Raw genomic sequence first — 14,419 nt, 5'->3', positions numbered from 1 at the left:
ATTCGGTGAGCGAGTTCATTAGGAAGTGCATTGACGATGTCGTACCCACAGCAACGATTAAAACATTCCCAAACCAGAAACCGTGGATTGACGGCAGCATTCGCGTAAAACTGAAAGCGCGAACCACTGCTTTTAACCAGGGCAAGGTGACCGGAAGCATGACCGAATACAAACAGTGTAGCTATTCTCTCCGCAAGGCAATCAAACAGGCTAAGTCCCAGTACAGAGACAAAATCGAGTCGCAATTCAACAGCTCAGACACAAGAGGTATGTGGCAGGGTCTACAGTCAATCACGGATTACAAAAAGAAAACCAGCCCCGTCGCGGACCAGGATGTCTTGCTCCCAGACAGGCTAAACAACTTTTTTGCCCGCTTTGAGGACAATACAGTGCCACTGACACGGCCCCCTACCAAAACCTGCGGGCTCTCCTTCACTGCAGCCGAGGTGAGTAAAACATTTAAACGTGTTAACCCTCGCAAGGCTGCAGGCCCAGACGGCATTCCCAGCCGCGTCCTCAGAGCATGCGCAGACCAGCTGGCTGGTGTGTTTACGGACATATTCAATCAATCCTTATCCCAGTCTGCTGTTCCCACATGCTTCAAGAGGGCCACCATTGTTCCTGTTCCCAAGAAAGCTAAGGTAACTGAGCTAAACGACTACCGCCCCGTAGCACTCACTTCCGTCATCATGAAGTGCTTTGAGAGACTAGTCAAGGACCATATCACCTCCACCCTACCGGACACCCTAGACCCACTCCAATTTGCTTACCGACCCAATAGGTCCACAGACGACGCAATCGCAACCACACTGCACACTGCCCTAACCCATCTGGACAAGAGGAATACCCATGTGAGAATGCTGTTCATCGATTACAGCTCAGCATTTAACACCATAGTACCCTCCAAACTCGTCATCAAGCTCGAGACCCTGGGTCTCGACCCCGCCCTGTGCAACTGGGTCCTGGACTTCCTGACGGGCCGCCCCCAGGTGGTGAGGGTAGGTAACAACATCTCCACCCCGCTGATCCTCAACACTGGGGCCCCACAAGGGTGCGTTCTGAGCCCTCTCCTGTACTCCCTGTTCACCCACGACTGCGTGGCCATGCACGCCTCCAACTCAATCATCAAGTTTGCGGACGACACTACAGTGGTAGGCTTGATTACCAACAACGACGAGACGGCCTACAGGGAGGAGGTGAGGGCCCTCGGAGTGTGGTGTCAGGAAAATAACCTCACACTCAACGTCAACAAAACAAAGGAGATGATTGTGGACTTCAGGAAACAGCAGAGGGAGCACCCCCCTATCCACATCGACGGGTCAGTAGTGGAGAAGGTGGAAAGTTTTAAGTTCCTCGGTGTACACATCACGGACAAACTGAATTGGTCCACCCACACAGACAGCGTTGTGAAGAAGGCGCAGCAGCGCCTCTTCAACCTCAGGAGGCTGAAGAAATTCGGCTTGTCACCAAAAGCACTCACAAACTTCTACAGATGCACAATCGAGAGCATCCTGTCGGGCTGTATCACCGCCTGGTACGGCAACTGCTCCGCCCACAACCGTAAGGCTCTCCAGAGGGTAGTGAGGTCTGCAGAACGCATCACCGGGGGCAAACTACCTGCCCTCCAGGACACCTACACCACCCGATGTCACAGGAAGGCCATAAAGATCATCAAGGACAACAACCACCCAAGCCACTGCCTGTTCACCCCGCTATCATCCAGAAGGCGAGGTCAGTACAGGTGCATCAAAGCAGGGACCGAGAGACTGAAAAACAGCTTCTATCTCAAGGCCATCAGACTGTTAAACAGCCACCACTAACATTTAGCGGCCGCTGCCAACATACTGACTCAACTCCAGCCACTTTAAAAATGGGAATTGATGGAAATTATGTAAAAATGTACCACTAGCCACTTTAAACAATGCCACTTAATATAATGTTTACATACCCTACATTACCCATCTCATATGTATATACTGTACTCTATATCATCTACTGCATCTTGCCATCTTTATGTAATACATGTACCACTAGCCACTTTAAACTATGCCACTTTATGTTTACATACCCTACAGTACTCATCTCATATGTATATACCGTACTCTATACCATCTACTGCATCTGCCATGCCGTTCTGTACCACCACTCATTCATATATCTTTATGTACATATTCTTTATCCCTTTACACTTGTGTGTGTGTGTAAGGTAGTAGTTGTGGAATTGTTAGGTTAGATTACTTGTTGGTTATTACTGCATTGTCGGAACTAGAAGCACAAGCATTTCGCTACACTCGCATTAACATCTGCTAACCATGTGTATGTGACTAATAAAATTTGATTTGATTTGATTTGATTTGATGGAGGGATTGTGCGTTCCTGGTGTAACTCGGGCAGTTGTTGTTGCCGCCATCCTGTACCTGTCCCGCAGGTGTGATGTTCGGATGTACCGATCCTGTGCAGGTGTTGTTACACGTGGTTTTCCACTGCGAGTATGATCAGCTGTCCGTCCTGTCTCCCTGTAGCGCTGTCTTAGGCGTCTCCCAGTATGGACATTGCAAGTCCTCATGCCTCCTTGCAGCCTGCCTAAGGCACGTTCACACAGATGAGCAGGGACCCTGGGCATCGTTCTTTTGGTGCTTTTAAGAGTCAGTAGAAAGGCCTCTTTAGTGTCCTAAGTTTTCATAACTGTGACCGTAATTGCCTACCGTCTGTAAGCTGTTAGTGTCTAAACGACTGTTCCACAGGTGCATGTTCATTTATTGTTTATGGTTCATTGAACAAAATCAAATCAAATAAAAGTGTATTTGTCATGTGCGCCGAATACAGCAGGTCCTTACAGTGAAATGTTTACTTACAGGCTCTAACCAATAGTGCAAAAAAGGTATTAGGTGAATAATAGGTAAGTAAAGACATAAAAACAACAGTAAAAAGACAGTAAAAAATAACAGTAGCAAGGCTATATACAGTAGCGAGGCTATAACAGTAGCGAGGCTACATACAGGCACCGGTTAGTCGGGCTTGGGAAACAGTGTTTAAACCCTTTACAATGAAGATCTGTGAAGTTATTTGGATTTTTACGAATTATCTTTGAAAGACAGGGTACTGAAAAAGGGACGTTTCTTTTTTTGCTGAGTTTAGTACCTCCAGTTCCTATGTTCACAGCTCTGATCCGCTCTACATCCAGTCATCCTCCCTCTCCCCCATACACATCCACCAGCCAAGGGCACACACACACATCAAATCAATTCATTTATATAGCCCTTCTTACATCAGCTGATATCTCAAAGTGCTGTACAGAAACCCAGCCTAAAACCCCAAACAGCAAGCAATGCAAGCAATGCACACACAGACACACAGACACACATACAGTTTACCCACCTCTTTACTTACCACTACATCACTGTTTGGGGTCAATTCCATTTCATTCAGTCAGTCAATTCAAGAGAGTGAAGGGATGAACTAATGTTCCAATTCAAGAAATGAAAATTTATTTATTTTCAATCAGGATTTTTTCAGTTGTTGAATTGGAACTTCAAATGGACTAAATTGAAATGGAATTGACCCAGCCCTGGACAAGACCAGCCTGGGTACTGAGCAGTCCTCTCCTTCAGGTCTATACTCTCCCGCTTCCTGTTCTCCTATCCTAAATGAATTTTCCCCGTCTGGTATTTCCAGGTTCACTAACCCTCTCTTTAATCTATCAAAACACTGTTTGATCAGGGAAGTGTTGGCATTTAGTTTCCCACCCTGGGTCCTTTACTGAGCTGTTGGGCTGTGTTATGACTAAACAAGCTTTCCGCCTCCCATACTGACAGCGGCCGAGTTACCATACACTGGCAACAGTGTGTGTGTGTGTGTGTGTGTGTGTGTGCGTGCGAGTGCGGGGGGGGGGGGTGTATGGGTGTGTGTCTGATACATGCGCCATCTCATTGTGTAAACCTTAGCTTACCTTCTCTGTTTCACGACACACTCAGCGGCTGTACGTTTTGTTAGTGTTGAATAGAGCTTTCTTATGCTCTGCTGAATCATAAGGCCATCAATAGGACCTGTTGAGTGCAAATAATCCCATTAGCAGTTCCAGGTCTCTCTTTCTCTCTGTCACCCTCTAACTATCTCTCTCTCTCTTTCTCTCTCTCTCTCTCTCTCTCTCTCTCTCTCTCTCTCTCTCTTCCGCTGTCTTTTTTCACTCTCTTCCTCCTTACTTCCCTTCCTCCCTTTCTCTATCTCTCTCTCTATCCCTCTCTCTCCGCCACATTTTCTTTGTCCTCCCCTCCTCCCCTCTGACAATCCCACTTCACTGCACAATCCATAAAGCACATTTCATTGAAAAGGCGAGACTATTCACATATTGCCAAAGTAATTACGAAAGAGACAATCAACAGCAACAGAATGACGACTGTTCCCTTGAAATAGGGTAATTTATCCTTCAAACATAATAAAAAACTCAGAGGAGACGGACACCACTGAATTTCACAGAGTTTTAAGTGGCAGAAACCATCCTTCAGATAATGATCCCTTTAAGATGCTGTCAAGGAAATGATTATCATAAAGTGTCAAGGAAATGATTATCATAAAGTGTCAAGGAAATGGTTATCATTAGGTGCCAAGGCCAACAAATACACTCCAGAGATGTTGACTTGCTCAATGCGGCCATTTTAGTTTTCATTCATGGCGCTGTGTCAGTGTGAATGTTAACTGAGGTGGGTGATGGCTTCTTTGTTGCAAATTATGGGTTATTTCCTGTGGGTGGTTAACTCTGACGCTCATCGTAATGCCTGTTTAATGAATGGAATGCTGACTTTATAGGTGAATGCTGATGTGTTGATTGCCTCAGAGGAAACTCTAAGTGGATGGTAGCTACAGTAACGTCTTTCCTTGCACCAAGGTATAGTATAGTACTAGTGTCTGTGTTATGAATAGCCAACTGAAATAGATTGCGACTTCACTGTGCAATGCAAATCTAGCAATCCATTCCTCTGGTTTCCAGGTGCTGTAGATTATATAGTGTCTGTATTGATAGTTTTATGTAAGGTAGACCATATTAGTTCTCAGGTAGACTGTAGTGTCTGTTTTGTGATGAGCCGACTGACTTAGGAATCATGCTTAGTGATGAGAGAGAGAGAGAGAGAGAGAGAGAGAGAGAGAGAGAGAGAGAGAGAGAGAGAGAGAGAGAGAGAGAGAGAGAGAGAGAGAGAGAGAGAGAGAGAGAGAGAGAGAGAGAGAGAGAGAGAGAGAGAGAGAGAGAGAGAGAGAGAGAGAGAGAGAGAGAGAGAGAGAGAGAGAGAGAGAGAGAGAGAGAGAGAGAGAGAGAGAGAGAGAGAGAGAGAGAGAGAGAGAGAGAGAGAGAGAGAGAGAGAGAGAGAGAGAGAGAGAGAGAGAGAGAGACTACCCCTGCATTGCAAATGACTTCTGCCTGTGTCACGTCTTTACATTTTTTATCATTAAGACTTGAACCCCACAGCAGCACCATTGTAGGAGAGAGGGAGATAACGTGAATGAGAGAGAGAAAATATGCCTGGGAAACTTTTTTACTGCTGGTCTGTCTGACTGAGAGAAAGTCCTTGGTCATGATATTGATCCTTTTTTCGTTTCCTTGCCTCCTTTATTGGATTCTAGTCTGTGGACTCTAACTGGGCCCAGAGGAGAAACCTGCTGGGATTCATTGGCGTGAAATTGTTGATTGCGTCGAAATTCACATTTATAATAGAGGGAGCTGTTTACTTTTTATTTGGCTCCATGTTCACAGATGCCCTGGAATTGAAAGCATAAATCTTGCTGTGGTGAAGTAGGGGGAAAACCCTCCAGAACTGGAAACAGTAGGAATAGAGGGGCCTGGCCCTGCATAGGGAAATAGTGTTACACTGGACTGGCACACACCCCATAGGGACAGAGACGAGGGTGGGGTGGTGGGGAGGTTGGTGGGTGGACTGGCCAAGACTGCAATCTCTCTCTCTATCTCTCTCTCTCTCTCTCTCTCTCTCTCTCTCTCTCTCTCTCTCTCTCTCTCTCTCACCCATGTCATCTAGGCTGAGACTGCACATTTGTCTGCGGCACACCCCCCCAGTTAGTCTGGCCTCTTTCACTCACTCGCTCTCTCTCTCCCCCTCTCTCCTCTGCCAGCCGATGAACAATCCTCACAATCCTCCACCGGCTGCTCCCGGGAGTCCTTGGGGATGGAGCATAGCTTCTAGGCTTTCAGGCCTGCCTGTGTTATCCTGGGGAGGAAGCCAGAGAAGGCTGGGCAGCAGCCGCCCTCCACCACCCACCACCTGCCCCGGCTACAGTTTATCCCCAGTTAGCCAGCTGGGCTGGGTGGACACTGAGTGGCCACTGAATGAGCTCTCTGGCTTCTCTCTGGTCTCCTCTGTTATGCCTGCTGTGTCTGAAGCTGGAGGAGGATGGGAGGAGGAGAGGAGGGAGGGGAGACACTCAAGAGGCCAGGGCCGGCCCAGCAGTATGTTCCCTCTTTCCTGTCATTGTTGAGAGTCAAGTGCTGCGCTGCATGGGGGTCAGAGTTAGCTGAGCTAAACCAAGACTTCTTTGGAGGATTGTGGTACCACCTCACAGACAATGGGATGGATGAGTGGCCAGCTTCTGTACTCCACAGTATCACACTTCCTGATTAGCAGAGAAACATTGCAGTACTAGAGAACTCAGCTGAGAGCCCTGCTATATATACAGTACAGCACCAGTCAGAGCATCCATACGTCCCTGTATGTGTGCTGTAGTAATCCCTCCCTCCTGATCTGTTGATTCATTGTCTAGACATGGCAGGCAGTCCCAGTGTGGATTCAGACTAACTCCTGCTTTTATCCAACACGCTTCGCCTCGCCATCAAATCCCTGTAATCCAACCTAGGGACTCGCCATCTTCCACACTCTTCCAGACTTGGAGAACTATAAAAAGCGTGATCCCTACGTTACTCGATACCCGTCTCCTGCCCTCTCGCCCGGGCCCCCGAGATATACTCATGTTCTGAGGGCAATGGTTGCTGGGATGCCAGCTGTGGTTTTAATGATTTTGCCCTAAGGCCCCAGATCAGCAGTGAGATAAATATAGTTCTGCTTTTACACAGAAAGGAGACCCATAGCCTTAAACGTCTCCACAAATTGTGTGTATCTGTTCGTGTGTGTACAAGTGTGCATGCATGGATTCCTGGTCTACTGTATGAGTTTGTTCATCTGTATCACAGCTACATGCATCAGTTTCACATATACAGTATGAAGTGTCAGTACAACTCTAGCATGATTGCATGGGTGTAAATATCTGAATATCAAACAACTCCAACATCAAACTGCCTCCTCCCTGCATCTTTTCCCTGCCAATGGAGACTATAACCTGTCCAGGTTTGACAGCAGAGTGGAAGGCAAGTCCTGCATATGCATCACAATTAGTGTCATGCGCTTCACTGCTCCTCCACCCACTTATTGATGGGCTGCTGAATCAAAGCTTTTAATTACAACTCCTCAAAAGAGCTCAGACCTCTCCGAAAAGTTAGATCTCTGATGGTGACAAGAGATATGTGCCGTGTCCAGTGACTGCATTGTTGTAACTGACCCTGTCTCCTCGCGTATCCTTGTTTTTCCTTGGTTGTATTCATTAGGACATACAACATTTTAAAACAAAAATAAGCCATTCGTATTGGACAAGTCCAGGTGATCCCTCCCTGATTCAATCTGTTTTCTTCCATTTGGTGCCTAATGAACACAACCCTTTTTTCCCCCTGACAGACATCAACGACTGCCAGTCAAACCCGTGCCAGAACGGAGGCACCTGTATCGACGAGATCAATTCCTTTGTGTGCCTGTGTCTGCCCAGCTACGGTGGAGCCACTTGTGAGAAAGGTAATATTTTATCGCTTAACACCTCTCTCATTAACTCACATCCCTGGGGGAAAGAGGAAGTGGTAATATGTATCAGTGGTGCAGCTTATGACAGAACACCTGTGCTCAGCTGGAGCCCCTCAAAGAGAAAGAATGCCTAGTGGGCATGAATGCAGCTATGCTGTTTGAAAAATGTAAATGGTTTTGAGCCTCCATTACATGAAAGCAGGTCTATGAAAGATAGACAGCCAGCCACAGCAGTGTCTGAGAAACACAACACTTTAGGAGAATGTTTCTTTGTAGCACCAAGAGAAAAACCGAGAGATTGAGAAGAAAGAAGAAAGAGAGAAGGAAAGTGAAAAAAGGGGGAGTTTAAATAGAGATGGGCAGTGTACTAATGCATATTTACCCCAGTAGAAGCCCAACCTCTGGTGTTTTCTCACCCACACCGTCAGCCTGTATCCTAGCAGCCCAGCTCTCTCTGCCTGCAAGGCTCTGAGTCTCCTTCTCTACCTGGGGCAGGGTAATGAGCCTTTACAGATCGATGCCTTACCCTGCAGAAAGAGACGGAGGAATGGAGAGAGCACGAGCGCGTGTATCCCAATCAGTGACGTGTGTGTAGAGATGGACAGGCCGTGAGGCGTAGAGGTTTGAGGCTCAGTGACGTGTGTGTAGAGATGGACAGGGCGTGAGGCGTAGAGGTTTGAGGCTCAGTGACGTGTGTGTAGAGATGGACAGGCCGTGAGTGAGGCGTAGAGGTTTGAGGCTCAGTGACGTGTGTGTAGAGATGGACAGGCCGTGAGTGAGGCGTAGAGGTTTGAGGCTCAGTGACGTGTGTGTAGAGATGGACATGCCGTGAGGCGTAGAGGTTTGAGGCTCAGTGACGCGTGTGTAGAGATGGACATGCCATGAGGCGTAGAGGTTTGAGGCTCAGTGACGCGTGTGTAGAGATGGACATGCCGTGATGCGTAGAGGTTTGAGGCTCAGTGATGTGTGTGTAGAGATGGACAGGCCGTGAGGCGTAGAGGTTTGAGGCTCAGTGATGTGTGTGTAGAGATGGACAGGCCGTGAGGCGTAGAGGTTTGAGGCTCAGTGATGTGTGTGTAGAGATGGACAGGCCGTGAGGCGTAGAGGTTTGAGGCTCAGTGATGTGTGTGTAGAGATGGACAGGCCGTGAGGCAGTAGAGGTTTGAGGCTCAGTGATGTGTGTGTAGAGATGGACAGGCCGTGAGGCGTAGAGGTTTGAGGCTCAGTGATGTGTGTGTAGAGATGGACAGGCCGTGAGGCGTAGAGGTTTGAGGCTCAGTGATGTGTGTGTAGAGATGGACAGGCCGTGAGGCGTAGAGGTTTGAGGCTCAGTACTGTGAGGGTTCTAGTTCTCATCAACATGTATAGTATAACACTCATACTGTACAGTACTGTGAGGGTTCTAGTTCTCATCAACATGTATAGTATAACACTCATACTGTACAGTACTGTGAGGGTTCTAGTTCTCATCAACATGTATAGTATAATCACTCATACTGTACAGTACTGTGAGGGGTCTAGTTCTCATCAACATGTATAGTATAACACTCATACTGTACAGTACTGTGAGGGTTCTAGTTCTCATCAACATGTATAGTATAACATTCATACTGTACAGTACTGTGAGGGTTCTAGTTCTCATCAACATGTATAGTATAACACTCATACTGTACAGTACTGTGAGGGGTCTAGTTCTCATCAACATGTATAGTATAACACTCATACTGTACAGTACTGTGAAGGTCCTAGTTATCATCAACATGTATAGTATAACACTCATACTGTAGAGTACTGTGAGGGTTCTAGTTCTCATCAACATGTATAGTATAACATTCATACTGTACAGTACTGTGAGGGTTCTAGTTCTCATCAACATGTATAGTATAACACTCATACTGTACAGTACTGTGAGGGTTCTAGTTCTCATCAACATGTATAGTATAATCACTCATACTGTACAGTACTGTGAGGGGTCTAGTTCTCATCAACATGTATAGTATAACACTCATACTGTACAGTACTGTGAAGGTCCTAGTTCTCATCAACATGTATAGTATAATCACTCATACTGTACAGTACTGTGAGGGTTCTAGTTCTCATCAACATGTATAGTATAACACTCATACTGTAGAGTACTGTGAGGGTCCTAGTTATCATCAACATGTATAGTATAACACTCATACTGTAGAGTACTGTGAGGGTTCTAGTTCTCATCAACATGTATAGTATAACATTCATACTGTACAGTACTGTGAGGGTTCTAGTTCTCATCAACATGTATAGTATAATCACTCATACTGTACAGTACTGTGAGGGGTCTAGTTCTCATCAACATGTATAGTATAATCACTCATACTGTACAGTACTGTGAGGGTTCTAGTTCTCATCAACATGTATAGTATAACACTCATACTGTACAGTACTGTGAGGGGTCTAGTTCTCATCAACATGTATAGTATAACACTCATACTGTACAGTACTGTGAGGGTTCTAGTTCTCATCAACATGTATAGTATAACACTCATACTGTACAGTACTGTGAGGGGTCTAGTTCTCATCAACATGTATAGTATAACACTCATACTGTACAGTACTGTGAGGGTTCTAGTTCTCATCAACATGTATAGTATAACACTCATACTGTACAGCACTGTGAGGTTTCTAGTTCTCATCAACATGTATAGTGTAACACTCATACTGTACAGTACTGTGAGGGTTCTAGTTCTCATCAACATGTATAGTATAACACTCATACTGTACAGTACTGTGAGAGTTCTAGTTCTCATCAACATGTATAGTATAACACTCATACTGTACAGTACTGTGAGGTTTCTAGTTCTCATCAACATGTATAGTATAACACTCATACTGTACAGTACTGTGAGGGTTCTAGTTCTCATCAACATGTATAGTATAACACTCATACTGTACAGTACTGTGAGGGTTCTAGTTCTCATCAACATGTATAGTATAACACTCATACTGTACAGTACTGTGAGGGTTCTAGTTCTCATCAACATGTATAGTATAACACTCATACTGTACAGTACTGTGAGGGTTCTAGTTCTCATCAACATGTATAGTATAACACTCATACTGTACAGTACTGTGAGAGTTATAGTTCTCATCAACATGTATAGTATAACACTCATACTGTACAGTACTGTGAGAGTTCTAGTTCTCATCAACATGTATAGTATAACACTCATACTGTACAGTACTGTGAGGGTTCTAGTTCTCATCAACATGTATAGTATAACACTCATACTGTACAGCACTGTGAAGGTTCTAGTTCTCATCAACATGTATAGTATAACACTCATACTGTACAGTACTGTGAGAGTTCTAGTTCTCATCAACATGTATAGTATAACACTCATACTGTACAGTACTGTGAGGGTTCTAGTTCTCATCAACATGTATAGTATAACACTCATACTGTACAGTACTGTGAGAGTTCTAGTTCTCATCAACATGTATAGTATAACACTCATACTGTACAGTACTGTGAGGATTCTAGTTCTCATCAACATGTATAGTATAACACTCATACTGTACAGTACTGTGAGGGTTCTAGTTCTCATCAACATGTATAGTATAACACTCATACTGTACAGTACTGTGAGGGTTCTAGTTCTCATCAACATGTATAGTATAATCACTCATACTGTACAGTACTGTGAGGGGTCTAGTTCTCATCAACATGTATAGTATAACACTCATACTGTACAGTACTGTGAGGGTTCTAGTTCTCATCAACATGTATAGTATAACATTCATACTGTACAGTACTGTGAGGGTTCTAGTTCTCATCAACATGTATAGTATAACACTCATACTGTACAGTACTGTGAGGGGTCTAGTTCTCATCAACATGTATAGTATAACACTCATACTGTACAGTACTGTGAAGGTCCTAGTTATCATCAACATGTATAGTATAACACTCATACTGTAGAGTACTGTGAGGGTTCTAGTTCTCATCAACATGTATAGTATAACATTCATACTGTACAGTACTGTGAGGGTTCTAGTTCTCATCAACATGTATAGTATAACACTCATACTGTACAGTACTGTGAGGGTTCTAGTTCTCATCAACATGTATAGTATAATCACTCATACTGTACAGTACTGTGAGGGGTCTAGTTCTCATCAACATGTATAGTATAACACTCATACTGTACAGTACTGTGAAGGTCCTAGTTCTCATCAACATGTATAGTATAATCACTCATACTGTACAGTACTGTGAGGGTTCTAGTTCTCATCAACATGTATAGTATAACACTCATACTGTAGAGTACTGTGAGGGTCCTAGTTATCATCAACATGTATAGTATAACACTCATACTGTAGAGTACTGTGAGGGTTCTAGTTCTCATCAACATGTATAGTATAACATTCATACTGTACAGTACTGTGAGGGTTCTAGTTCTCATCAACATGTATAGTATAATCACTCATACTGTACAGTACTGTGAGGGGTCTAGTTCTCATCAACATGTATAGTATAATCACTCATACTGTACAGTACTGTGAGGGTTCTAGTTCTCATCAACATGTATAGTATAACACTCATACTGTACAGTACTGTGAGGGGTCTAGTTCTCATCAACATGTATAGTATAACACACATACTGTACAGTACTGTGAGGGTTCTAGTTCTCATCAACATGTATAGTATAACACTCATACTGTACAGTACTGTGAGGGGTCTAGTTCTCATCAACATGTATAGTATAACACTCATACTGTACAGTACTGTGAGGGTTCTAGTTCTCATCAACATGTATAGTATAACACTCATACTGTACAGCACTGTGAGGTTTCTAGTTCTCATCAACATGTATAGTGTAACACTCATACTGTACAGCACTGTGAGGGTTCTAGTTCTCATCAACATGTATAGTATAACACTCATACTGTACAGTACTGTGAGAGTTCTAGTTCTCATCAACATGTATAGTATAACACTCATACTGTACAGTACTGTGAGGTTTCTAGTTCTCATCAACATGTATAGTATAACACTCATACTGTACAGTACTGTGAGGGTTCTAGTTCTCATCAACATGTATAGTATAACACTCATACTGTACAGTACTGTGAGGGTTCTAGTTCTCATCAACATGTATAGTATAACACTCATACTGTACAGTACTGTGAGGGTTCTAGTTCTCATCAACATGTATAGTATAACACTCATACTGTACAGTACTGTGAGGGTTCTAGTTCTCATCAACATGTATAGTATAACACTCATACTGTACAGTACTGTGAGAGTTATAGTTCTCATCAACATGTATAGTATAACACTCATACTGTACAGTACTGTGAGAGTTCTAGTTCTCATCAACATGTATAGTATAACACTCATACTGTACAGTACTGTGAGGGTTCTAGTTCTCATCAACATGTATAGTATAACACTCATACTGTACAGCACTGTGAAGGTTCTAGTTCTCATCAACATGTATAGTATAACACTCATACTGTACAGTACTGTGAGAGTTCTAGTTCTCATCAACATGTATAGTATAACACTCATACTGTACAGTACTGTGAGGGTTCTAGTTCTCATCAACATGTATAGTATAACACTCATACTGTACAGTACTGTGAGAGTTCTAGTTCTCATCAACATGTATAGTATAACACTCATACTGTACAGTACTGTGAGGATTCTAGTTCTCATCAACATGTATAGTATAACACTCATACTGTACAGTACTGTGAGGGTTCTAGTTCTCATCAACATGTATAGTATAACACTCATACTGTACAGTACTGTGAGGGTTCTAGTTCTCATCAACATGTATAGTATAACACTCATACTGTACAGTACTGTGAGGGTTCTAGTTCTCATCAACATGTATAGTATAACACTCATACTGTACAGTACTGTGAGGGTTCTAGTTCTCATCAACATGTATAATATAATCACTCATACTGTACAGTACTGTGAGGGTTCTAGTTCTCATCAACATGTATAGTATAACACTCATACTGTACAGTACTGTGAGGTTTCTAGTTCTCATCAACATGTATAGTATAACACTCATACTGTACAGTACTGTGAGGGTTCTTGTTCTCATCAACATGTATAGTATAACACTCACACTGTACAGTACTGTGAGGGGTCTAGTTCTCATCAACATGTATAGTATAATCACTCATACTGTACAGTACTGTGAGGGTTCTAGTTCTCATCAACATGTATAGTATAACACTCATACTGTACAGTACTGTGAGGTTTCTAGTTCTCATCAACATGTATAGTGTAACACTCATACTGTACAGTACTGTGAGGGTTCTAGTTCTCATCAACATGTATAGTATAATCACTCATACTGTACAGTACTGTGAGGGTTCTAGTACTCATCAACATGTATAGTATAACACTCATACTGTACAGTACTGTGAGGGTTCTAGTTCTCATCAACATGTATAGTGTAACACTCATACAGTACAGTACTGTGAGGGTTCTGGTTATCATCAACATGTATAGTATAACACTCATACTGTACAGTACTGTGAGGTTTCTAGTTCTCATCAACATGTATAGT

At 43.6% G+C, this 14,419-nt stretch overlaps 1 protein-coding gene across 2 annotated transcripts in view; it reads left to right on the top strand.

Moving 5' to 3' along the window:
• The window catches only part of LOC139539712 (neurocan core protein-like), a 244,690-nt gene that overhangs the window by 160,059 nt on the left and 70,212 nt on the right, over positions 1 to 14,419 (top strand). For both annotated transcript variants that reach the window (XM_071342907.1, XM_071342908.1), the window contains one exon: positions 7,731 to 7,844. In XM_071342907.1, coding sequence (XP_071199008.1) covers positions 7,731 to 7,844 — 114 coding nt within the window. The remainder of the gene's footprint in view (positions 1 to 7,730; positions 7,845 to 14,419) is intronic.

Source organism: Salvelinus alpinus, chromosome 15 (genome assembly GCF_045679555.1).
Source record: "Salvelinus alpinus chromosome 15, SLU_Salpinus.1, whole genome shotgun sequence".
In the NCBI taxonomy this organism is placed as follows: domain Eukaryota; kingdom Metazoa; phylum Chordata; class Actinopteri; order Salmoniformes; family Salmonidae; genus Salvelinus; species Salvelinus alpinus.
The sequence above is the reverse complement of the archived record's forward strand: the minus strand, read 5'-3'. Positions and strand labels throughout refer to the sequence as shown.